The sequence below is a fragment of the Danio aesculapii genome, chromosome 9, assembly GCF_903798145.1.
Source record: "Danio aesculapii chromosome 9, fDanAes4.1, whole genome shotgun sequence".
Lineage (NCBI taxonomy): Eukaryota > Metazoa > Chordata > Actinopteri > Cypriniformes > Danionidae > Danio > Danio aesculapii.
The window spans coordinates 35,382,825-35,409,591 of record NC_079443.1 but is presented as its reverse complement, the minus strand read 5'-3'; the positions used below and the strand labels follow the sequence as shown (position 1 = coordinate 35,409,591).

General features: G+C 35.0%; 1 protein-coding gene across 2 annotated transcripts; it reads right to left on the bottom strand.

Annotated features, from left to right (window-relative positions):
* Positions 1-1,841: 1,841 nt before the first annotated feature.
* On the bottom strand, positions 1,842-26,385 carry med14 (mediator complex subunit 14). 2 transcript variants are annotated; one of them, XM_056465595.1, is made up of 30 exons: positions 25,999-26,385; positions 25,441-25,467; positions 23,558-23,663; positions 23,308-23,481; positions 23,094-23,223; positions 22,806-22,934; positions 21,813-21,920; positions 21,440-21,572; positions 21,215-21,365; positions 20,522-20,633; positions 20,124-20,249; positions 19,950-20,028; positions 19,193-19,352; positions 18,908-19,102; positions 17,238-17,372; positions 17,052-17,128; positions 14,983-15,143; positions 14,746-14,892; positions 14,353-14,444; positions 13,246-13,398; positions 12,779-13,048; positions 9,853-10,069; positions 9,407-9,532; positions 7,520-7,702; positions 6,614-6,840; positions 6,356-6,535; positions 5,284-5,391; positions 4,780-4,905; positions 4,378-4,567; positions 1,842-2,522 (listed from the first exon to the last, which is right to left on the bottom strand). In XM_056465595.1, exons 1-30 carry the CDS (start codon positions 26,166-26,168, stop codon positions 2,449-2,451), a joined length of 4,266 nt encoding a protein of 1,421 aa, XP_056321570.1. In that variant the 5' UTR covers positions 26,169-26,385; the 3' UTR covers positions 1,842-2,448. The 2 variants fall into 2 exon arrangements, with proteins under 2 accessions (XP_056321570.1, XP_056321571.1); XM_056465596.1 differs by lacking the exon at positions 9,407-9,532.
* Positions 26,386-26,767: the final 382 nt, after the last annotated feature.

Here is a 26,767-nt window from a genome sequence, read left to right as displayed (position 1 = left end):
ATAATACATATATTACTACATTTTCGGTTCATCTGCCTTTAAGATTTCAGAGTTACATAATTTAGAAATAATATAATATTATTTTCTTTCGCTAGTCAAATCTTCTATGCACGGATTTGTCACGAGGTAACGCGTTACTTTTCTCTGCGCTGTTCAGAATGAACCAATCACATTCGATTTAGACTTTTTTTTACATCATAGGTTATTTCTGGGGTAAAGTCCAGATGGGATACAGCCAGGGGCGGATTTAATGATTTTGGGCCCTACGAAATTCCCGCCATGGGGCTCAATAGTCCTAAAATACATCCTTTTAATAATAATTAAAAAAAACTTCTTATATCACTTAATCTCGTTTCTATGTTTAATCTTCATGCAATATCTATATTTTATATGTTTTGTTTTCTCAAAATGAATTCACAACTAAAAATAATAAATAAGTCGGTGCCAATGGCATAGTGGAAAGTGCACCGACACATGCACTCCGGTGTTCACGGCGACCCGAGTTTGATTCCAGCCTCGAGGTCCTATGCCGATCCTTACCCTCTCTCTGCTCCCCACACTTTCCTGTCAATTCTATCTACTGTCCTGTCAAATAAAGGTGAAAACCCCTAAAAAATTATTATATAAAAAAATAAAAAATAAATAAATAAATAAACTGAAAATAATGGTTTTTTTAAAACGAAATCTTTCCTTAATTTGACTGTTGGACTGCTCCATGACTGAGGGTGTAAGACAAATTTGCATAGATGTAATATTTTTTCTTAATTGTATTTGTTAGACCCTCACCCTACAAAAAATAATATGAAATGGTAGAAAAAAGAAACAAAGTTATAGGTACAATTTATATTTCTAGGTGTTTATTGGGGGCCCCAAAGTTTTCTATGCAGCTGCTTGTTTCGCTTATTGATTAAATCCGCCCATGGATACAGCTGCAGATACTCTCATCAATATAGCATAATTTTTGTGACACTGTACAACATTTAATATTCTACATTACTGTGAGGGATAGGTTTAGGGTCAGGGTGGGGTAGACGTTTATATAAAATACAATTTATTTGGTAATTTAATAATATGAATAATTCTCAGTAAAATTAGTTTTTACATTACATTTACAACTGTGATAGTTGGGGAACACGTTAATAAAATATAATTAATTAATAAATAATATAAATAACTCTCGTTAATGGGTGGCAGGGTGGCTCAGTGGGTAGCCCCGGCTGGGCTAGTTGGCATGTCTATGTGGAGTTCACATGGATTTCCTTTGGGTTTGCCCCACAGTCCAAAGACATGCGTTGTAGGTGAACTGAATAAGCTAAATTGGTCGAAGTGTATGTGTGTGTGAATGCTTTGTGTGTACGGGTGTTTTCCAGTACTGGGTCGCAGCTGGAAGAGTATCCGCAGCGTAAAACATATGCTGGTTAATTGGCGATTCTTTCCACTTTCCACCCGATTAACAAAGGGACTAAGCCAAAAAGAAAATTCATGAATGACTGGATTCTCGTTAACTTTCAACTGCAGCTATATCCCTTCTAACTACAACCTATGTCTGGCAATTTCCGTGGTGAATTCTTATTGCAATATTCATAACATAGTAGAAAAAAAGCTATTTAAATCTGTATAGTTTATTCTGGCTTGAATGCAGGTCATACTGTCATTACAAGCTTTTCATGAAACGTTTTTACAAATCTATTCAGACTTCACACGTTAATTTTTAGTCTAAAAATGCAGTAATAACACCATTAGAATGTAATCTTACTCATTAAACGCTACACACAAAAGGAAAACCGGTTTCATTTCATTCTCTAAATATATTTAATTTCACATCAGCAAACAAACAGGGATTTGTTAATGAAAGGATGGAGTTATTTCCAATGTTTATTAAATAGTAATAAACACAGACATGAAAAATATTGGACCTCTTGCATGATTCCAATGAAATACAATAAAACACGGCTTATTTTGTCACTTATGTCTTAAGTGACAGGAATATTAAGAAATCAAAGCAATGCGAGCACAAACAAAAAAAGTAAATTAAATAGTGTGCTGATAAAGAAAACATCAACGCTCACACAGCATTGATAACTTGTATTACAAAAAAAGAGATATTTTCTGCAAAGTTTCAAATAAAAAAAATACAGCTGTAGTTAAACATCTTTTCTATCACAATCCGTTGCTTAAGAAGTGCATCTGAAAAAAAAATTATAAATCCGTCAGCAGAACTTTCGAGCTATTTTAAAAAGAAGTCCTGCTATTGTAACAATTTTTAATTTACATGCTTCATAATACAATAAAAAAAGTTCCATCCTTCTTCCGCCCCCTTTAATGACAATATAATACACCAGCAGAAGAGCCCATTAGTTGCAGCACAAAACCTGAACGTCCCTGGAGTCGGGGCTGAATTTATTCATGTAGAATCAGTTTGATGAATTTCCTACAGGAGACATCAACTTATGGTCGTCCACCGGAGTTTAGCGTTAGATTAGCCATGAGCTCGTGAACAGCTGCAAATATTGTGCACTCCCCTGTTAGGAAAAAAAGAAAAGATATTAAAACGTGGATGAAAGAACATAGAATACAGGTTTATAATTATGTACTTTCAGTTATGGATTTGTTATTACATCATTTCTGAATTCAATTATGAATTGCAACTTGTACAGGGTGACATTTTATCTCTCTTAAAGTACAAAATGAAATCTAAACTAACCATATGATTTTGTTAGCTCACACTGCTAGTTTTGTGGTGTAATGTAATATGTGTTTATACAGTACATTTATTGTGTATAGCCATACACCCAAAGCGCTTCACAATCATGAGGGGGGTCTCTCCACACCACCACCAGTGTGCAGCATCCACTTGGATGATATGACGGCAGCCCCAGGACAACGGCGCCAGTGCACCCACCACACACCATCTACGCAGTGCAGAGGAAGTGATAAGGGCCAATTCAATGGATGTGGATGATTGGGAGGCCATGATGGGTAAAGGCCAGGACACCGGGATTACATCCCCACTCTTTATAAGAAGTGCCATCCATGGGATTTTTAATGACCACAGTGAGTCAGAACCTTGTTTAACGTCTCATCTGAAAGACGGCGCTCACTGACAGTTTAGTGTCCCCTTCACTATACTGGGGCTTTAGGACTTGTACAAACCACAGGTTAAGTGCTCCCTGCTGGCCTCACTAACACTACTTCCAACAACGACCTAGTTTTCCCATGTGGTCTCCCATTCAGGTACTGACCAGGCTCAGCCCTGCTTAGCTTCAGTGAGTAACCGGTCTTGGGGTGCAAGGGGATATGGCTGTGGCGAACAACTCATATGCGCATGTCATTAAGAAAAAAAAAGGTTTGCTCTTGTAATCTAAAATTTGAAATCTGAAAATGCACTTCTCGTTTGTTTTTAGTTCTCAGATTACAACTGTCTGAGCAATTAGGCATGACTAACATACCTAATCACGCCCCTCCAACTGTCAGTTTTGCCAAAACACAGAAATGATGAGGTGGTGTTTGTTAGGTTGTAAAAACTCTCCCGAAACTCTTTTCCCGAACTTCTTAAATGAAATGCCTACTTTACTAAATCCAATCATCGAGCAGTAGAAAACACAAGCCACGCCCACTGTTTTCTCATTTAATATTCGGTTTCTCTAGGAGCTGCGTCACAATACAAAAAAAAACATTAAAAAGAAAAAGTCGCAACTTCTGGGTTCATGCGGACTATAAAGGGTTCCTATTCTGCTTTTTTACACTTTCAACTTAATTTAGTGCATAAGGTTGCTGTTTGAGTATGAAAAGAATTTTCAAATGACAAACCTCAAACTCAAATTATTTACTATAGATAGTAATCCAATAATAATGCCCTCTATGAACTGCCACAAACACTTAGACTGTAGTTCTGAGTTTTCCTTTGTTTATTTGAAGGTTTAGAATTTAGTTTAATATTAGTGAAACAACAGGCCATTGTCTGTTTGCTCAAAAAATCATATATCAGGAGTTTAAACTGACAAGGCTTTAAAACGTATTCAAAGCTTCTAGAAAGGGGTGGAGCTCTGCACCTCATTTGCATTTAAAGACACACACGGAAATACAGTGCATTTTTTCTGGCACCAAAAAGAAGCATTTGCACCATGGTAAAATTAATGGCATATTTTGAGCTGAAAATAATTTTAAACACACTTTTGGCAACATCGGAGATCTGCATCTTGCAAAAAGCATAAAATAACTTTAAGAATGCAATTTTGACACTGAGGCTTCCAGTTGGGGATGGAAAACATGCAACTCATAATATTACAGATGTAAAAATGTATATAAAACATGGGAGTTTTACAAACCACTGTTTACAAATAGCACTGATATACAGTATGAGCTTAATGTACAAACCTGGTCGTGGTGGATGGTGCTCATTAAAGCGTCTGAGGATGGAGCTGACCATCAGGGCTGCGGCTCCAGAAGAGCTGTGCTGGCGAGGGATGTCGGCCTGTTGGGTCAGTCCAGTGGCCATGTCATACACAATGGGCACGATGATACTGATGGGTTCCTGGGGCACCGGTAACCTCTGGGTCAGCTGGAGCTATAAGAAGAGCATCTCTCCAAGTTAATACATGTTGTAATATTCAAAACACAGACTAAACACAAGCTGTTGAGCATTCAATGACTGGAATAATAGTGTTAGAATAATAGATATCAGAATTCAGGACTAGGACCTTTAGAGCGAGACCTTGGAACAGGCTGTGTAGTAAAAGTTGATATTAAAAGATAAAATTCACAGATTGAATGACTTACAAAGAAAAGCATCTTGGTCTTTAGCACCACGGCGATGGTTCCTGGTGGAGCAATGGGAGGGGCGCTGGGTGGGATGGTCAGACAGAACTGCACATTCCAGTTCAACTGAGCCGCCTGGTCTGGGAACTAAAGGGATAATGAAGAACAGCTTGAAGGCTCTGTTTATTTGATGCATTTATTGTACAGTAAAACGGTAATATTGGGAAATAATATTAGCATTTAAAAGAATAACATTAAAGTAATTATTTCAATCTGCCTGTAATGGCAAAGTTACATTTTCATCAGCTGTAACTCCAGTCTTCAGTGTCACATGAATTCTCAGAAAATATTCTAATAGACTGATTTGTTGCAGGAAATTTTTTGTGGTATTACAAAACATTTATTAATATTACAATTTATTCTGATGTTATATTATGTACAAACCTTTCTTATTTCAATTTAATAAATAAAAAAAGGGATTCCAGAAATTAAAAAAATGTATGTTTGCACAAAAAAAGTGCTTACCAACTCCAATTTCATGATGCGAACACAGTCTCTGAGTATGTTGGTGGGAGCTCCCAACAGCTTTGTGAAGGCATTTAGTGTGTTATATTTAAAGGGTGGTCCTGCAACCTAAGGTGAAAGTGAAAGAAAATTATTTCATTTAAATCATGACTCAGGAATACTGGGATAAAGTGCAACAAGTCAGGTTTCCATCCAAACATGAAGCAAATCTTTTCTAAATTTGCTGAAAAAAAAAAATCAAATGTGAATAAGGTGCTTTTCCATCAAGTTGTTAGAGCACTTAACTGTAGTAGTGGAAACCAAGCAACCAACAATAAACAAGGCAAGCATAATGGAGTCTATACATATGAGCAATATCACACAACGTCACTTTAGAGCTAGTATTTGAATGATTCTCTAGCGTAATGTCTAAAGTGATGACAAAACAATAATGGCTGCCGACGTACTGTCTCTCAGAAACTATAAATATTTTAAAATAGCCACTATTCTTATAAATAAACTGCATAGTTGCAATTTAAACAACTACATTCTTGACTAAAAAAAGCCTCAAAATTACATTGTTGCCCAACAGCAGCAATATTTGTCAAACTGTAGTGTCCTCTGCTTGTTGCTGTATACTAGTGGAGTAATACACAAGGGTGAAGGGTAAGGAGGTGGTACGAGTGCTGTTACTGGCAGAATATCGCAGAGCTATCAGCCAATCAGATTCAAGAACCAGACAGAACTGTTGTATAAATATCAATAAATCTATAATTAGACGATGCTAGGCTTCTGTTTTCTCAGTAATAGTATTTTTCTTGTGTGTTTTTGTTGTTGAGAGAGTGTGCAGCAGACATTTATATATTCAGCTTGGCAGAATCACAACGTTTGCTAACAGTATAGCACTGCTAAGGTAAAGATTGTAAAAGAATTTCCCTGTATGTGAAGCATAGGCCCAATAAGTGCTCTCATAAAGACGGATGACAACTCTCTCTACTGCTACTTTCCAAAACACAAAGTGAACAAAAGAAAAGAAGAGATTCACTGAATATCAAAAAAAAAAGCCATGTCAGTTGGTGAGTTGATTTCCTACCCTGGTCTCAAAGAACTTTTCCAAGACCTGCAGCTCCTCCTGTGACCAGGGTCCCGTGTTTTCTGGTGTGACTTTCAGCTGGAGAGTCTGGTAGGATTTAGGGTTGAGAGCCACTCTGCATTTAAGCACTTCTGTCTTAAACATGATGACGCCTGGTTCGTTTGAGTTCACAATAGTGAGCTGTAAACAGAAAATAGTCAAAGTGTGATGCAATCATATGAAGTAACCATACTAACATGCTCACAGCTTCTGACTCACGTTGGGTTCTAACTGGATGATTCTCTGCAGGTGTCGTCTCATGATGACTGAGCCCAGGAAGCGCTCCAGAGGTGAGCACAGATAGCTGCCTGCCAGCCCTGGGACCGGGCATGGCATGGGTGAAGGCAGAAGCAGCACATGTAGCTTGCTGTGGGTGAGGATGGTGGGAATAGAGGCGGCCCAGGAACGTTGTGGCAGTTTACGAGGTGGAGGCATCGCCTGTGAACCTACACACAGTGAATGAAATTAGTTACTGCAAGGAATATTTATGCTGAATTAAAATTCAGCAAATCTAGAACTACTTATTTTTGTCTATTAAACTTGCATAAATCTATATTTGAAATCAAATTTAAGACCCATCAAGATATTTAGCATTGCAATTGTCAAGAAAATTAAGAAAAACAAATCTAGCCAGTTATTTTTGTACGTCTGTTTGAAAGTTTGAGGTCTGTAGAATTTATGAAAGAACTTAAATGGTTGTCAAGACTGTATTTACATTACAAAAATACAGTACAATCATAATATTACAAAATTATTAAATGTATTATAATTGTTTCTTAATTTTAATAAAAAAAAAAAGTTTAATATGTTTTAGAATGTGATTTAATTTTGTGATAAAAATATTTCTCTAGTCTTCAGTTTCAAATGATCCTTTAGAAACCATTCTAATAAGATAATTTGCTACTAGTATAAACTTCTTAATATTAGAAGTATGATTATATCAATATTATCACTGTATTACTTAATTTTTACAAAATCCTTATTTGTAATTTTTTATATTCATAAAAGATAATTGTATAAATGATCAATAACTATGTATAGATATCACTATAACAAGTTTTACATTTGATTCCTTTGATTTAAAATAGTCTTTAGGCAAAATGTCTTTGAATTTTATGCACTCACTGGTACCAGCTCGAGGGGAGTGGGATGGGTCTGGAATGGGTGAGTGCAAAGAAGGGTTTCCTGGTGACATGCCAGGGATTCGTGCTCCAGGAGAAGGTCCAGAAACCTGTGGGGAACCTGGCCAGGGGCCTACCCTGGGGCTGGCGGACACTAGTGTGTATGGTGAACTGGGATCAAGAGTTCCTGCAAAACAAATCAAAGACATCGGGGTCATAATGGACCCGTGTTGCGGTGGGTAATGCTCTACTGTTTCTATGAAGCACCTGATTCAATTTCAATTAAGACACAGGATTTGCTGAAAAAGTTCTGAGATTGTGATATTGGAACTATTTTTCTGAGGTAATTGACAATCCCCAGCTTTACTGTACTAACATATACCTCCGTTGCAAAGTTTGGCATCATCAAGAACAACAAAAAATATTACAAATAATTGTACAGAGCAAGGGCGCATTAAATTGATCATATTTAATCGCATTAAATTTAAGGTCACATTTACACATCCAACAAATGATTTTAAGTACAAATCAGAAAACGCAAAAAATATATGGATGACGAATTCCACAAAGACAAAAATCCTCATTTCTGAAGGTTCATGTGACACTGAAGAATGGATTCATTAACATCCTTTTACACTTTTGGTATCCGCTCAATATAACCAAACATCCGTGATTGATTAATAATGGAAAATCCTCTCTCGTTTACCAGTTTCGTTCTGTGCTTGCGATACCAGTCAACAATCGTGCAGACACATTTCACATGCTCTTCAGACTCACAGAGACGTGCATTTTTGGGACTTACAAAATTCATTTGACCCGGGTTTCTAAATCTCCTAAAATGTCCGGGATTTAACTTTTGCTTTCGCTTTCTAAAGCTGGTGTGCATTTTTTGCATTACTCTTTTATTGAAGATTACTTTCCACCTGATTTCACAGCTAACAGTGCACACACAGCCGAGATAAAAAAGTTAATAATAGATTCATTAATCTAAACAACTCAGACATTAACTTTACTATTTACTTACAAAGGACGAAATGACATCTCTAATTTTAGAGATATTGTCTTTTCTGTCATTGTCAACTTTTCTGTTATTTATTTCTCATTTGCAGATTATTTTATTAATTTGATGATGTTAATAAACTACATAGGCAATTTTTTTATATACATATCTAAAATGCTTTGGCATTAAAGTTTGTTAGCAGATTTTACCTGTCAGTGGCATATATAACTATTTATGTGATGTTGGTAAATGGTGTGTTATAATCCGGCTACCACCACAAGTATGTTTCAAACCTGTGGGAAGCACTGAAACATCAAGTAAAAGTAAGCTAAGGTTATTTATAGAGCACCTTTTATGAGCTTTACATCAGAAAGTGTATCTAAAACAGATTAAGTGCCAGCTGTACAAATTAAAGAGAAATTTACTAGCAGCCAACCATAATTGTAATTAAAAGCTTGTCCAAAAAGTTTTTTTTTTTTTTACTTTTCGTACTAATAAAAATATCACACCAATCCCAAAAGTCTGAATAAAAGTGTACAAAACAGATAACAAAAAATATATTCTTAAAACACACACACACAATAAATCACAGGACCACTCGATCAAACTGATTTGAAATACTAAGCATAGCATTTTTTTGTCTTGCACATAATCATGTAAATGATTAAAACAGATATTCCACGTCTTCCCAGTCCCACCAGTCAAGGAAACTAAAAAAGCAAGTAATGATACAAGAAATATCAAGCAAGTGCTCAATTAAGCCAACTAAATCCTCCAAGCGAAAGAGACAAATCAGATGTCTTTTACCAGCTCATCAGAGACTGAAACCCCACAGAGGAAGGAAAGCCTAAATCAACAAAGCCCTGGATGGCGGCCGCCCTGTACACTTACCATGTGGGCTGGCAAAGTTGGAGGTCTGCCCCATAGAAATGCCCAGAGAAGAGGGAGAAGGGGTGGGCCCAAAGGGAGAAGGGGCCCGTAGAGCTCCACTAGGGGAATTGGCTGCGTGGATGTTCCCTGCACACAATTAACCAATCAGAGGCCTCGTCAACTTCTCTCTGTGCGGCTAAAGCAGAAGCTGCAGGCCTTGAATGGAGATGGGTGGACATGTGTATGATCGTGGGCATGCTTTCCCATTGGACAGTATACGGTGATGAACACAGACTGACCGATAAAAGCATGCATGTCCACAGAAAGGCTGGTGGGACATGTTTTCAATGGGTGGGATATCAATAAAAAAAAAGTGCTTATTTTTTTTTGACTCCCAGACTCCATGGATGGCATGACCAGGATGCTAAAGACAAGCTCAATGACACAAGAGAGAAACATAAATATACCTGGAGATTGCGTTGTGATCATGGACGGTGAAGGAGGCACGTGGTACGGGTTGGGAGGTGATGTAAGGGGCGGATACACCCCTCTTCCTGGAGGCTGCGTCTGGGTGTGGGGCATGAAGGTGTCCTCCATGCTAATCGGCGAGGGAGGGTTGTCGTCTTCATTGACGGAGCGTCTTCGAGCATCCTGGTTACTATCCACAAACATGTTCAGGAACGTCTGAGACAAATAAAACGAAATGATAATTATACAAATAGTTTCACTGGCTAGTAATCAACATTTCGCCTGATGAATAATAATTGATTTAATGTTTCACAATTTCATCAACTTTTCTAAGTACTTTCAAAGTACAACTTTTGCACAATCAGTCTTCTCAGTTAGAGCCAGTCATTTTTGGAACACACTTCCCATTGAGTTAAGGGGTGTTACAAATTATTCAACTTTTAAATATAAGTTAAAGAAATGGCTAAAAGCAAATCAAGTTTGTAATCATGTGTAATTCTTCTGTCTAACATTTTAAGAAATTCTTATTACATGTTTTATACTGTTGTCATTTGTAATTTTACTGTTTCTGTATGTGTGATCATGTGTTTTTGATTTTAGGTTGCCTTTTAAAATCTGGCAGGGGGCAACAGATGAAAATTAGCCCCCGTGGCTAACTCTGGCTTATTCACAGTTTCACTGTTTATTAATGAGCATTATCCCTGTTAAATTAATAAATTACAAATTACATCAACAAACCACAAAAAAAATAATTAAAGCCATTAAAGCATAGGCCTCAAACTCAATTCCTGGAGAGCCGCAGCTCTGCACAGTTTTGCTCTAACCCTAATTAAACCCAGATGATCTAGTAGTGTCTAGTAGTCTTGAACACCTTAATTAGCTGGATCAGCTGTGTTTAATTAGAGTTGAAGCAAAACTCTGCAGAGCTGCGGCTCTCCAGGAATTGAGTTTGAGACCTACGCATTTAAGGCATAGTTCATCCAAAAATTAACATTCTGTCATCACTTACTGACCCTTCACTTGTTCAAAACCTATTTGAGTTCATTTCTTCTGTTGAACACAGAATAAGATATTTGAAGAATGTCGGTTGCTGAAACCCATTGAACTCCACAGTAATATTTTTTCCTACTACTGAAGTCAATAAGTGGCAGCAACCAACATTCCTCAAACTATCTTCATTTGTGTTCAGGAGAAAGAAAGAAGAAAGAAAGAAAGAAACTTAAAAAAAGGGAAAATAAATGATGAGGTAATTTAAATTTTTGGGTGAACTGTTCCTTTAACTCATATGCTAAATTATGAGAGATCCACAACCAGCAGAAATAAAAAATGTGGAGGATGTTAATGACAAGATTACTGACTGCCCATGTTATGGTGAAAAGACGCAACAGAGTGTTTGTTAAAGACAATATGTTTCACACACATGATACACACACAAAAGTATTTATTTATTTCTAGGCTAGTAGGCTAGTTGGGATAAAACAACAGTTTTTATGAATTGATTATTGAATAACTGGCCCAAACAACTAGTTAAGAAACATGAATTTAGAAACAAAACAGCTTTGCTTTAAGGTGCACAGATGCTCTAGCTTTGTTTAGACCAGAGATGGCCAAACTAGAGCCCGCGGCCCAAAATTGGCCCATGGTAACCTTTGATTTGACCAACCAATCAGAGAAGAGATGGACAAATGATGGGGAAGGTTGGGGCGAATCCCTAAATCAGAGATCATCGTTATAATTTTTAACTAAACTTTTGTTTGTTTGTGTAATTGCTGAGCTACAAAAAATTTTTTAAAAATTAAAAATTGTTTCAATTAAATGTCAATTATTGTAATGTGTTGATTTTTTTCAAGGGTCGTGAAACCCTAAAACCCTTTTTTTTTTGAGAAAAAGATGTATTTGATAAGTATGATGACAGATATATACATCATGACAGATATATGTGTGGCACGTTGTAAAAAATACTACTAGGACACATATTTCACTAGAGTGAAAATGTATTCTTTTTGTAAATATAAAAAACATTGAACTCCATTGTGTTATAAACGAGATTGTTTATGGTTTTATTATTAAGAAGTACATTATAAAATGTAAAACATATATAATTATTGATACGTAAATAAATTGATTACATTAGGAAGTTACCATGGCAACTTCGGCCCACCACCCTTAACCAAGTTTGGTTTTTGGCCCTTCATAAGAAAATGTTTGGGCACCCCTGATTTAGACCTATTGTCATTGGTGAAACAAAAGGTAATATTGTGTCTAAAAATTTTCAAACTTAACAGTAAGGTCTTGCTTGTTAAACTGTCAAAAAAATAGCAAAATATATAACAAATATATTTAAGAAAATGTCAATCAAGCTTTTGTGATCTTACTTAAAGGGATAGTTCAAGCACATATGAAAATTGACTAATTTTTAACCCTCAAGTGGTTTCAAAACTTTGAGTTTCTTTCTTCTGTTGAGCACAAAATGTGACATTTTGAAGAAAGCTGAAAACCTGTAAACACTGACATCCATAGTAGGAAAAACAAAATACTATGGAGGTCAATAGTTAGAGGTTTCCAGCTTTCATCAAAATATCTTCTTATGTGTTCAACAGAAGAAAGAAACTCAGGTTTGGAACAAGTGAAGGGAGAGTAAATGTCAATTTTCAGTTTTGGATGAACTTTGTCTTTAACTCATATCTTTTTGTAAAACAAAAACCTACACAGAGATTTTGAATGCTTTTGTTTCTTCCAGGGTCACTCTAATTGGATTCATTACACCATTAATGCTTTTGTACTCGACACATGTGTTCTGTACATTTTTCACAAAGTAAAAATCATACTCTACCAATGTCACTTTCCTACCTGAGGTCAAGTAAATGACAGAATTAGCATTTTCGTGTGGATTACCCTTATTATTATATGATTTGCTCAACCCACCTTGAGTCCAGGAGCTGGATAGAAGCCTTCGACTATCTTAGTGTTGTCAAACAAACTGTAGGCACCATCCCGGATGGCCACCACTCCTCTGCTTCGACAGTAGATGTCAATGCAGTACATGTTGCGGAAGGCTAGGCGGATGTGGGTGGGGGATTGGGGAAGGATGGAGAAACACTGGTACGCCGTATTGGTCCTTTGGGTGAGACCCAACATAGGCACTGTGGGAAGCTTGTTGATGGCATTTAGAGGAGCCTGAGTATCTGAAAGGACCTGAGAAGAGCAAAATGAGAGAAAATAACCAGCATATCATTTATAAATAGAGACATATCCTCCAAATCAACTCCAAACTGATCTGTTAACAGTTTAATATATTTAAAGCATAATGACATTATGTTGCTAGATACAAATGTAATTAATAATATGACAAATTATGTCAATGACTATTTTAGTGACAGAGCTGTAAGTACCTGTAGAAGTTGTACAACATTGGGGATCTTGTTGAACATCTCCTGAAGTTGGTGAAGAATTATGTTGTGACAGTTGCTGCAGCCTGAATTAGGCCCCACAGTCCCCAGGGCCAGATGATAGCGGTGCGTTACTGAGTTCCATTGTATGGTTACCTAAAAGTATAGGATATAAAGCTTGAAAATGTAATGTATAAAAAATAAAAACGCTAGATTTAAACTAAATTACTAAATTAGGTAATTAAAGGGATAGTTCACACTGAAACTGAGATCCTAGGTCATTTGAAAGTTCGAATGAAGGTTTGATGCCTTGTAGCTACAGGCACTTTTAATGTAAAAAAATGAAAGAAAAAGAACATTTCTGAGCGCATTCACCAAATGAACATTGCTCTATTTACAACTATTTGCCGAGAATGTGGATAAAAGGTAATGCTGTAAACAATGTTCTGTTGAACACATAAAAGAAAAGGAAAGAGGATTATCTAAATAGACAGTGATTTTACTTTTTAATAAGGCAAAAAGTACAACAGTAGCAAATGCACTGCTTTAAACTTTTATTAATCTGTATTTACGGCATTTATAGCTCTGGGCTCAGTTCTCAGAAGATAACATTATCCTACATCAATTTTTTATGGGCTTTTTTTAAGGTAAATGAAGGTTATACTGTGTACAGTGTGTTTTTAATTGCAGAGCTGCTCTATTTAAAAAAAAAAAGAAAAAAAATTCTGAACGTGATCAAGCCTCAGCCAGGCAAAAGTAATGTTTAGCATTACTTAACATAAAAATGCACCTAGTTACTTTTTGGGGGAGTAACTCAATATTGTAATGCATTACTTTCTAAAGTAACTTTCCCTAACACTGGTCACAGGTATTAATTTTGTTAGTCCTGTGTATGCTTTTTTTGGACTCTCAAAGTATCGTTAGCTGTTGATTTGTATATTATGAATCCTCAAGAACCACAACTTCAGTTAAAAATGTTCTTAAATGTTTGCCTGAGGAGAAAAAAAAAGTAGACCTGAGGATAAGTAAATTCAAATTTTAATTTCTGGATGAACTATGCCTTTAGGAACTTAAGCATCAACATTATAACAATTTTTCAAAATCTTTTACCGAGCTGCCTTTAGTGTTGCCATAACACAGAACCAGTTTCCGATAATTATACAACCGTATCTCCGAGAAAAGGCTCAGATAGGAGGGCATTTCTAGAAAATAGGAACAAATTGATTATTAATTACAAGTAAATCCAAAATTTTTTTCAGGATTATCTAATAAAAAAGTTCGAAAGAATAGCATTTATTAGCAATAGAATCCTTATGTAACATTGCTGTCACTTTACATCAACTCCAGACTTTTAAGTAGTAATGTATGTCAATACCTCATTAACAATCTACAATTACAATTTTGTCAGCTAAATGATAAATTAGCAGTAAATAACTAGATCAATACCACTATGGATGAGATCCAATTTAATTATTCAAGACACAGTATAACCAAGGTACATACCAGGTAAAGAGCGTGAGAACTCCATTACACATTCATAAAGCTTACTAATGCTGTTCCAGTCATTTAAAAACATCTCCACCACTTTCCTGCCACCCACTGGCTCTGACAGAGGATTCTCATATGTCAGGTAGACATGCCGCGTTGAAGCTGAATTGAATAAGACGGGGAAAAAATAAAATAAAAATCTATCCCTTTCACATCACTATGCAGTTCTGAAAGGCATTAGTAGAGAAGTACCTTGCTCTTTGATGGATGTGCTGTTGAGTGGGCAACTGGAGAAAATCAATTCTGCCACCCATGTGCGATTGTTGCGTCCCTGTAATCTGAAGGTGCAGTCCAGCAGAGAGCGCTCTAGAGCTTTTCTGGTTTCTTCACCCACTGCCATACAAGGTGGAACTCTGAGAGAGAGAGAAGGAAAGCTATTTTTATCTCTTCAAAGCTGCTTTTACACATTTTGATTGTGTTTTATAAATGAAATGTATCGATTGCCTCAAAAATCAAAAACCCTGATATTATCAATTTGTACATAAACACCTTTGAAAATGGTTACACTCCTTAATACTTTAGTGTATAAAAAATTGATCATATTACAAATAGTGCAATGTTAATGCCTTTACTGCCACTTTTGATCAGTTTTATGTGTCCTTGCTAAATAACAGCATTTCTTTCTTTAAAATCCACATATTTCAGTATGCTGATGTACTTCCAACTGAAACAGAATATTGAGTAGGGGGTGGGGCTTTCTTTTGCACATCATTCCTTCTTAGCAAAGTACGAGAGGGTATTAATATGCGGTTGCTAAGGAAGCCCTCAGGTTGATGTCAACAGAAGGACCGCCACTCTAAATGGTCAAATTTTCATTGAAGATTACCAGAAGAAACATGCTTTTTCTGTGGATTAACTTGAACAGATTAATGATTCACCTTAAGAATGACAATGTGGTAATATGGGAAAAGGACTGTTTAGTGATGAGGAATGGCTATTGGCCTGCTCAATTATCTATCCCAAAAGTACTTTAATTTCGGTTCATGAAAGAAATTATAAATGTGTTCACAGGATATATCTAACTCCAGTTCACCTCCATATACTATTTCCCAATTGTTCTCAGTTTCTAATGTAAGGTAGACATTGGCACAGTGATGCATGTAATCTGAGACTGTGACAAAATCAAAATGTAGTGGAAAGAGATTCACAAAATTATTTAAAAAAATAATTGGAAAAACTTTTGCTTTGTCCACAAAGATATACCTTCTGAATTGTACAGTGGAACTGTGTCTTGATTGTGATAAAGAATGTGTATTGAATTTTAGTATATACCAAAACAATGTATATTATTATGGTCAAGTCATCAGATACCTTCAGCCAATATGTCTATGTCTATATAGTCAGGCGACTAGACTCAACCTACGATTTACATCAGAGATCTGAGGTGTTCTGGTGCATTTGGTCCTCCCTCTGGAATTTTCTTGAGGATACTCAGTGAATGTCTTTTTCTAAATTCAGCTTTATAATTACCTTTTATTTCTGCCAAGGATTTGTATGCCCAGGGCTTTATTGTGTTTTTTATCCTCGACAGTTTTTATTTCAAAATGTATGGGATACTTGTACAGCTTGTCTAAAATCTGTCAAATAAAATTCAATTCAATTCAATTCAATGCATTTGAATGTAAAACAAACTTGCTGTACTTGTTGTCACAAAATAACAGTACCACTCTGGTTCCGTTGAAAATTTTAATTAAAAAATAAATAAACAATGCTATAAAATAAACATAGCAAATTTAGATTTAATTCAGAATTTAAAATAAAGTCCCACTTTATATTACAGTTAAATTCTCGCTTTTAATTCAATTAATCTTTATTTTTTATAGCGCTTTTACAATGTAGATTGTTTCTAAGCAGCTTAATGTAGAAGTTCTAATAAATTGAAACTGTGTCAGTCGTTTTCAGAATAGAAACAAACCATTGCTAACAGTTAACAAACCATTTTTAACAAAGCAATAACTATGACTTTTAGCTTAAACTCCTAATTTGCTGTTTATTAATAGTTTTTACATTAGTAGTTGGGTTCTACCCAAGTATTGGGTAGAATTAGGAATGTAAAATAAGATCATGCAGAATATGAACTTTATAAGTGCAAAAACAGCTAATATCTTAATAATAGGTACTTGGTACTTAAACAAAATAAGTAAATGAATAAAATCATACAAAACGCAAACAGAAGAGTGCATGAAACAGCACTAATGCGGAAAAAAAACTGCTATTTGCATTTCTCAGTTCAGGACATGCACTAGAAAAACAGATCTTACTTCAGAATACGTATGGCATGACTACAGCCATCTCCTTCAACCTGCACTCCCTGATGAGGAATCTCCATATTGGACAACTAGAAGAGTCAAAGTGAGAAAAGAAAACACACAATTCGTGATATTTTTAAGAGTTAGCACTTTAGAAATTGCGAAACCGCTGCCACCATCTAATTAGATATGCAGTACCTCAGAGCGCAGTCCGATGAGGGGCATGTTGGTGTCACACATGGCCACCAGGTGAGCAAGCTCCTTATTAAAGGCACACATCTCTCCTGACCTCTTGGGTTTCTTTGGTTCAGTGGCACTTTGCTCTCCAGACAACTGAGGAAAGAGCCAAACAAGAATGTTCATTACATTAACGACACATCACAGCATTTTTCTTCTGTATAAACCCTAGTGAAACAGATGCATAAAATGGAAAATATTATGATGCGTTTAGCAATACTGTATTAATATTTATTAACTTGTTGACATACAAGACTTCTAACAATAGCTTTGCATTAGGTTTAAAAGCCAAAACTAAATTACAGTGCTGCTCATGAATTTAATTCTCCTGAATTCTCTGAAATGTGAATACTGCTAAATATTGCCTTACTGTAGCACAATATGTTAGATTCTTGCCAACATATTCCAACTGATTGGAGGAAAATCAAATCACAAGATATCGATTACCATAACCCGCTTCACATCTTTAAATACCATTTTAAGGTGTTCAACACAAAAATGAAATATTGCAATATTTAATATAAACAAGTTACAGTTGAAGTCAAAATTATTAGCCCTAATATTTAAAAGAATGCATTTCCCAAGTGCTGTTTAACAAAATTTAGAAACACAGTTTTAACATTATAACAGTTTTAATCACCAATTTATTTTATACAATTTTTTGCCATGACAATACATAATATTTTCTAGATATTTTAAAAGATATTAGTATGTAATATTAGTAAGTGCCATTTAAAGGCTTAACTAGGATAGTAAGTTTGCTAAGGTTAATTAGCCAAATTGTTCTATAACTGTGGTTTGTTGTTCTGTAGCCATTGCGAAAAAATATTCCTAAAGGGCTATTAAAATGGTTTTAAAAACATACATAAAAACTGCTTTTATTCCAGCCACACTAAAAAAAGGGCTCTCTCCAAAACAAAAAATAGGCAAAAGAATAGTAAAAAGTGAAAATGTCCTTGCTCTAATAAACATCACTTGGGAAATACATATAATAGGTATAAAATTTAGAATAAAAGTCACAGGAGGGCTAGTAATTTTCTCTTCAACTGGATATGTGCATATATATCTAATTTATTCCATTGTAATATTAAATTTAAAAAAGCTTCCCCTCTTTTAACAACATCTCACTGAAACCACAGATAGGAGGACCAAATCTCTATTGACAATATGTAATGTTACATGCAATTGAGGCGGAGAATAAAAACAAGCTGCAGACAAAGGCAAAAATACTGCAAATATGAGCTTTTCTGTGTTTGTCTGAGCAAGTGTTCCATATGGGATGCATTTGCCCAATCAGCAGCATACCTTTCTATCATGGTAGCTCTTAGTGTGCTGGATTAGACCCTATTCTGAAAACTCAGCTAATTTAGTTCCCTCAAAATGACATTAAAAGCACATCATTAGGTTCCCAGTTCCTGCAGTATGAAAAACTTAAAAAGCAGATCTTTTTTTTTTTTTAGAAAAGTTCCTCTTTGACAAAAGCCCCTAATGACCCAATACATTTTCAGATAGACAAAATAAAGTTCAATTTCTATTTCATACTGACTTTGAGGTAATATAAATATTATTAGGTACGAGGAAAATGATCATGTTTAACGTCAAAGTTCAGAATATTCTATAGCCTATCCCACCTTCCTCTTGGCCCCAAGGCGAGCCATTCGACAAGATGAAATGTCCTGCACAAGCTCCTCCAGGTTGGGCTTAAAATGCCTAAACAGCAGAGCAGAAGGAAGTCCATCCTCGCTCTCCATCTGACTCACAGACAGGAAGTAGTACTTGTACTGAAGCTCCGTCAGATTGCTGGGCACGTCAAACATCTCCACCACCTTGCAAAACACAAATCTTAAATGGTTGGAATTCACACAAACAAATAGCTTTATCTGTGATATGTATAAATAAAATGTTAGAGTATTTACAATATAGTATTGTGGGAGGCGAGTGAGTTTGATGAAGAGGCGATGTTTTGATAGGTTGCCCACAGGATGTGTGGTTAGGTTCGATAGATGGAGAGTGTCTGTGCACAGTGTGGGAAGATGCTTCACAGACTGCCGACATCTCTGCTCGCCCAACCAGAATCTGACCAAAACACAATCTATTAACATCAGATACTTTCACAACATTCTAGCCACCACTAGTGGTCAAAAGTGAATTGTTTAAACAAGTCAATGTCTCCTTGATGGAAAAAAGTCAATTAAGTTTGATAATATTTTTAAATGCATTTATTTTTAACTGTAATTTATAACAGCTTTAAGAAAAATAAAGCAGTCCAACAGTTTCCTGAGCAGTAGATCATGTTAGAATGATTTTCGCTAATGAAGACATGAGGTAAAATTATGAAACTTTTAAAACTAACATATAATAATATATATATATATGTTTTTTTTCTAGTTTAAATTTGAACTTACTAACAAACTATTTATAATATGCATATATCAAATATGATTTGAAGTGTGAACTCAAAAAATAGGGTGACAGTTAAGGAGTTAAATCTCAGGAATAAATTACATTTTACCCCATTCAATAAAATTTATTTTTTTTAATATTTCACAATTTTACCGTGTTTTTTATCAAATAAATGCAATCTTGGTGAACAGAATAGGCGTCATTTAAATCTTTTTTTTAAACTTCCTGACCACAATCTTTTTTAATCAGTAGTTTTGCTGGACTGCTTACTTTAGCTGTAGCAACCATGTGACAATGCGCTTCATGTCATCGTTGATACTCTTCTCAATTTCGTCAAGCATAGACTGATCTAGAAAGAAAAAGTAAAAAGAAGTCAAAACTAAATTCAAGATGTTGTTTTCTGATGATTTAATGTGGGTCTAATGTAATGCAAATAGGACTAACCGACTCCGTAAAGCATTGGTTGAAACATTCCTGAATGCAGATCAACAAATATGTGGAGGCACTCAGATCGACCGCAGGGCTCCAGTATTGGTATGACCAGCGTGGGAAGTGCAGTCTCTATAAAGGCTGAAAAACAAACAGATAACAGACAAAATTAATGCTCATGACCACGTAAGAGGTTGTAATGGGACACATTTGTACCAAAGATTTGTATCATGCCCCTTTATGTACATCTTTTATTTAATTATTTAATCAGTGTTTCAACAAAACAGCTTGGCAAGTAATACTACAAGTAATTTTATAAGCAATGACTGACAGATTAAAATTCCTTTCAAATTGTTTTGATTCAATAAAAATGTAAACCGAGTGTGAAGATTTCTGTGGTGCAAAATACTCACAGTTATCGCTAGGGTTGCTACTTTTCAGAATGGCTTTAAGTTCTTGCAGTTTCTGATGCGAGCGAGCATGTACACTATCTATCAAAAGCTTTTCCACTGATAGATGGTCGATCTGAAAGAAAAGGCAAAACAAACAAACTTTTATCTTCATTGATCTTACCATACCATACATCAACATTCAAAGGTTTGGAACTGCTACAAAGAGTTACATATATTTGGTAATTCCCCTCTAAATCTAAATTTTAATCAGCCATTATTTCATCATAATATGTATTTTTTGAATACTTTTCTGTATTTTCTATATACATTTCTTACAATATATGTAATTTAACATCAAATAAGCATTTATATAACATAAATACACTGCATTAACATAATTACACTGCAAATGCATTATATTTATTCATGTTTATTGTATGCATTACAATTATATTTACATTTTTTGTTTAAATAACTGAAACTGTTATGCTTTTTTACTTAAATTGTTTCTCATGCTTGACAAAACATCTTTTGTAGCCATGTGAATGTCTTTTAAAAATGTATTTAATATACAATTGCTGATTAAAATTTTTAAAAATTAAATCTTACTGATCCCAAACTTTTTGAAAAGTATACAATTAGTGTTATACAATATCATTATCAAAAAAGGAATGAATGAATTTTTAACAAATGAATTTCACCAGTAATACTCACCTTCATGGCTCTTTCCATTAATTTGGAATCACAGGCAGGCAGTGGAGGCTCATGGGAGATCTGTAATGGCTTGGAACCATCGCTTTCATCAATTTTTATGGTGACTTTGTGTACAGATGCAGTGCCAGTCTTTCTACCCAGCACCTGTTGACTGAAAGAAAAAAAATCATTAGATGAAAAACCAAAAAAGAAAAATGAGCAAACTGCTGAATTTTTAAAACATACTTCCAGACAGATAACGTGAGGCACTTTGCAGGGATGTAGCGCTCGACTTGCACCAGATCCCCCCACCGCTCTCTGATCAACATCAGAGTCTGAGAGTGCAGCACCTCCAGCTGGAGTGACAGGCAAAAGGAATCTGACACCATTCATCAAGGAAACAGCTTTGATTTATTAAACACCTTTTTCACAACACCTGTAAAACAAAACTTCCCTTTCATAGTTTGGACGTCTCTTTTTGAATAGTTTAAAAAGTTGAGACTGACCATTACTGTACTTTAAAATATCTGGGCAGGTAAAGTAAAAGATATTAATTTAGGAACCTAATAATAATAATAATAATGTTATACTAAAATTCAGTGTTCAGCTGAAAGGATACGAAGACAGGTGTACATGTCCTGAAGAGGCTTGTCATCTCCAAACAGACGGGACTGGACCAGCTCATGGATATAATTCACCTGCATGCTGTGGACCAATGCCCGTCCATCTAAAAAAATTCAATATATATGGTTAGGATCATTTTAAAATAATATTCATTCATTTTAATATTAATATTTATTAATCAATAATATCTGATAATATTTATAAATAAGCATTTTTTAACACAAATTGTACACACATTTATAGATCAGTTTTTTAAGTAATGCTTTTACTCAGCAAGAATGCATTAAGAGATTGATTAAATTTGACTATAATTTTTTTTTAAATGCTACAAATGTTTTCAAGTTTGTTTAAAACAACTATAAAGAAAATGAATAAGGTCAACATCAAAACATTAGCAGTACAGCTGAGACAAATAAGAAATATTAAAATGAATTCTAAAGAATCCTGCGACGTTTAATAAGAAATGGTTGAAAATTAAATATTATATATATATATATATATATATATATATATATATATATATATATATATATATATATATATATATATATATATATATATATATATATATATATATATATATATATCCTCAATAATATAAAATATTATAGGTATACAAAGAAACAAATAAATAAAATATTTTTAAATATATATATGGGATATCCCAAACCCATTTTACATCTATATTTCCTTGCGATCTCTCTAAATTAAGTTACAGAGCAGATCTTAATTGCTGTGGAGAATTCAGCTTTGAATGACTTTAAAACATCTCATTCAGAAAACAATTATTCAAAATGTAAATAACATGTCACAATATTACAGTTATTGTATTTTTATTAAATAAATGCAGCCTTGCAAGTAGATGATACTTTTTTCAAATAATAAAAAATTTTGGATTTTCCTAAACTTTTCTGTGTGTAATATATAATTATGGTTCCATTATATGTCATTTGCAATATCTTATTACTACACACAGAGAACATCTTACCTCCAGTTTCCTTGTCCTCAACCAGTATCTCTAGTTTAAGAAGTCTCCAGGGAATATCAGGATCATCACCCATCACTGTCAGTGTGGCTTCAAATTCACCCTCAACTCGAAACTTTACTCGTCCATTGGCTTGACAAAAAAAAAAAGACCCATGGAAACAACAAAAATCATTCAAAGGCAAAAAGAAATACCCTTAAAGCATGGTCTCCAAATTCTGGAAATATATAACACACTTACTACAGGCCAGAATACAACTTTCTCAGTAGATGTGGGAGACTAATAACTTACCCACGGTTAAATTAGCCAGCTGTGGAGGCAAGTCAGTAGTGACTAGTCTGTGTCGCAGGATTTGATTCAGCTGATTTAACGTAGTCTGCTTTTCTGCTTTGGTTATTGGGTCAGGAGGAATAATTTTATCCTACAAAAAAAAAAAAAAAAAAATACAGTTGTCATTTATTTCACATCTATATTCTCTGTATGTACACTATGTTTGAATACTCACTCGGATGCACGTGGGCAGACGGGGATAAGACCCTGTGGTTAGCACATCAATGGCAAAAGGGATGGCAAAACTAGGCAAACGTGCATGCACCAACGCATCCCTGGCCAGTGATGCCAGCCGGTCAGCCGTGTCAACAAATAAATATGCTTGTTGATCCAGAAATGAGGATATCATCTGCAGACAGAGCTAACAATGAGCATCTCAATAAAAGGAAATTAATTAGTCTGAGGTTGGGAGAAAAAGCACGTACCGCACATTTCTCCACCTTCCCTGCATTACTTGCCCACTTGACAAGAGCAAGCAGACGCACGAAGAGCTGACGTGTCCGACTGGCAAACTGAACAATTTCAATTTTCCTGTAAGAAATAGGTTAAATCAGTTATGTTCATATGGAAGCACAATTTAACCCTGGGGTTAGAGTTTCTTGACTGATGACCAAAATTTAATGTGTACCACAAGATCAGCACTTCCAATTAAGCATGGGCCGGTATAAGATTCTGATGGTATGATAACCTTGGATAAAAAGATCACGATTTCATGGTATTGTGGTTAATGCTCTACAATATGTTATTTTTAAATGTCTGGGTAAAAAAAACTAAACTAAAAACTTTTCCCCTTTTGTTACAATGTCTTTGATGGTAGTCAGGGTAAAAAGAATAACTTTTGGTGTGGCTATTCTAAGCAAAAAGACATAGACAATGGAAATGCCAACAAAAGTTATTTAAATTACAAAAGTGAAACCAATACAAAATGCCCAAATATATATATACACAAAATGAGATATTTACAATAAAAAAAAATGCAATTAAAGTAGCAAGTTCAAAAAGAAAGTACCAAACAAAAAATATTAGATCAACTCAGGAGTAAGGGGATGCTAGTGATGCCAAACAATTCTAATTCAATAGTAACTTCTTATCTCGCTACAAAGCTTAATGAAACAAAACAAAATCTTCATCGCCGCACGCCATATTCTTCCATTATTCTCAGCTATTGGATAAACAAAAAAACAAAAACAAAAAACCTTGTGCCTCTAACAAACTATCTACTTACTCTCTTAGAAAACGCAATATATTTTATTTTAAGAAACATTTAAAATATTTTGGAACAGTAAACTTGACCGGCTAAATAATTAAAACGAATCACTGGCTGCTGTTTTCATTAGTTTCAAAAACACAGATTAATTTACAATTTAAAAGAAAACTAATTTATCTTTCCCCTGGAGATACTGTTGTCCTAAAAAACAAAACAAAAAAATAATAATAATTCTAAAAATTGTACACATACCGTAGGAACGGAATAGCAGAAAATTTTAAATCCTAGACTAAATGGTTATCATCCCATGCCTACTTATAATACCAGGTGTAGTAATTAATATCACTTAATGTAGGATAACCTAAAACCATCATAATTTAATATCATGTATTTTTTTATAGGCATGGGCCGGTATAAGATTCTGACGGTATGATAACCTTGGATATAAATATCAAGGTTTCACGGTATTGAGATTACTGCTCTAAAATATATTCTTTTTAAATGTCCGGGTAAAAACAAAACCTTTTTCCCCTTTGTACACAATACATTTTCATTTGGGAAACATATAAATTATTTTGGAGCAGTAAACAAGTCAGGCTAAATAATTCAACTGAATTATTGACTTCTGCTGTCTTCATTTGTTTCAAAAGCACTGATTTTTTTTTGACAATTTAAAAAGGCATCTTTGGAGATCTTTTCTGCTGGAGATACTGCTGTCCTAAAAAACAAACAAAAGTTTAAATAAAGAATCTTACTCATACCTTAAGAACGGTATAGCAGAAAATTTTAGCGGTTTTAAAACCTTGACTTTTCCAAACTGCGGTATACCTTCAACACGGTTATCGTCCCATGCCTAATTTATTTACTCATTTTAATCTCATTTTTATTTATAAACTTTTTTCATTGGATCTTTTAGATACATATAAACCCATACATACATTAATTTATAAATATATAATTATGTATTATCTTTTCTAATTAATTTTTAAGTTTTTTATGAATCCAAAGCACTCTCATGTGGACCCCTCCATTTGAAAAACACTGACTAAACACATCTTACTCTAAAGTTTAAAACATCTAAAAATAAACTATGTTACTTACCTTTCCATGTCTGTTTTACGAGGCAGTCTGTAAAAATAATAAAGACATGGTTACATAATAGCAAATGACAGCACAAAACATTTCAGATTTGAAACAACTAGCTATTATGTGGCAAAGATGACCCTTTTACCAAATAATAAGAAACTTTGAGAACCCATTGCTGTGAAATAATACATTTTAATATAACTTTTGATAGAATGTTACAAAATAAACAACACACTGAAGTTTCTTACCAAATGCCAAATTCACTTGGGCAAGCTTTCGAATGTACTAGATTCAATTCAATCCAATTCATAAGATTTTTAAACAAGTTATCAGCTACGGTAAATTTGCCACATTCAAGAACAACACTTAAGTTACACATTGTTTATTACCAACTTAAGAGTCAAGATTTGTGTCCAAGCTGACATGACAAGTAAATACGGTCATAAACTGAACACAACAATTGCCAACTGAACCATACGGGCCAATGCTACACATAATCAAACTTCAGTTATCCATGCCTGACCAATGACCATTCAAAACAAGAAGTCCAGGTCAGGTCTATCGTGCACTCACAGTTCAGCCAGCAGTGTGATCTCATGGTAGGTTCGCTGGAGCAGAAACTCGATCAGGAGGCTCAGCCGGACTCCTTGGGTTGCCGGGGCTCCTGGAGGAGGCTGCGGGGTTGAGGTCGGACCCCCGGCGGGCACCAGCTGCCCGTCCGAACCGATCTGAACTGGAGCCATTTTAAAATACAGCGGTAGCGATGTGTGGTTACTGCTCCGACTCTTTCCACTCGCGTTTAAGTTACCGCAAATCAGAAAGCGAATATTATCAGCCGTACGTCCTAATCTTTATAGGCAGCGGGAGCGATTTCATCCCATGGAGAAACGAGGAATGAGTCTCTTAACGTGCAAGATGTGGAGAACTGGAGCCCCGCCATCACCGACTGGAGCTGAAGCAGGAAACAAAACTGTTCTTTCCCTAAATGGCGCTGGAAAATTATTTAAAATAAAAGTCTGCAAGGCAAAAGCGTGATTTTAAAATAGTTGGCTTTGTTTTTATATCTGGTAATGTCTTTCACGGTACGTAGAAATGCAAGACTTGTACATTTTTTACAGAATAAGTTGCGTCTGTCTGATGAGTGGAAAATAGTCTGCCACATTAATTGCATAATAAACGCAGAATCTGGAAGACTTTTACTTTGCCAAAAAGACGGACAAACTGAATATCCGGTTTGCATTGTATCGGTACATTTTATGTTAATACAAATGACCAAATAAAATAAAAGTAGTTGAAATGACGCATGTTTTACATCCAAAACACATATTTTGTTTACTTCATT

Bases quoted from the DNA above. Each gene is read 5' to 3' on its own strand.
- med14 (XM_056465595.1), bottom strand. From the start codon at position 26,168: ATGGCTCCAGTTCAGATCGGTTCGGACGGGCAGCTGGTGCCCGCCGGG. The intron at 17,129-17,237 runs GTACTGCATATC...TGACTCTTCTAG, and splicing joins TCATCGGACTGCGCTCTGAG to TTGTCCAATATGGAGATTCC. The intron at 6,841-7,519 runs GTGAGTGCATAA...CACTGTGTGTAG, and splicing joins CTCCCCTCGAGCTGGTACCA to GTTCACAGGCGATGCCTCCA.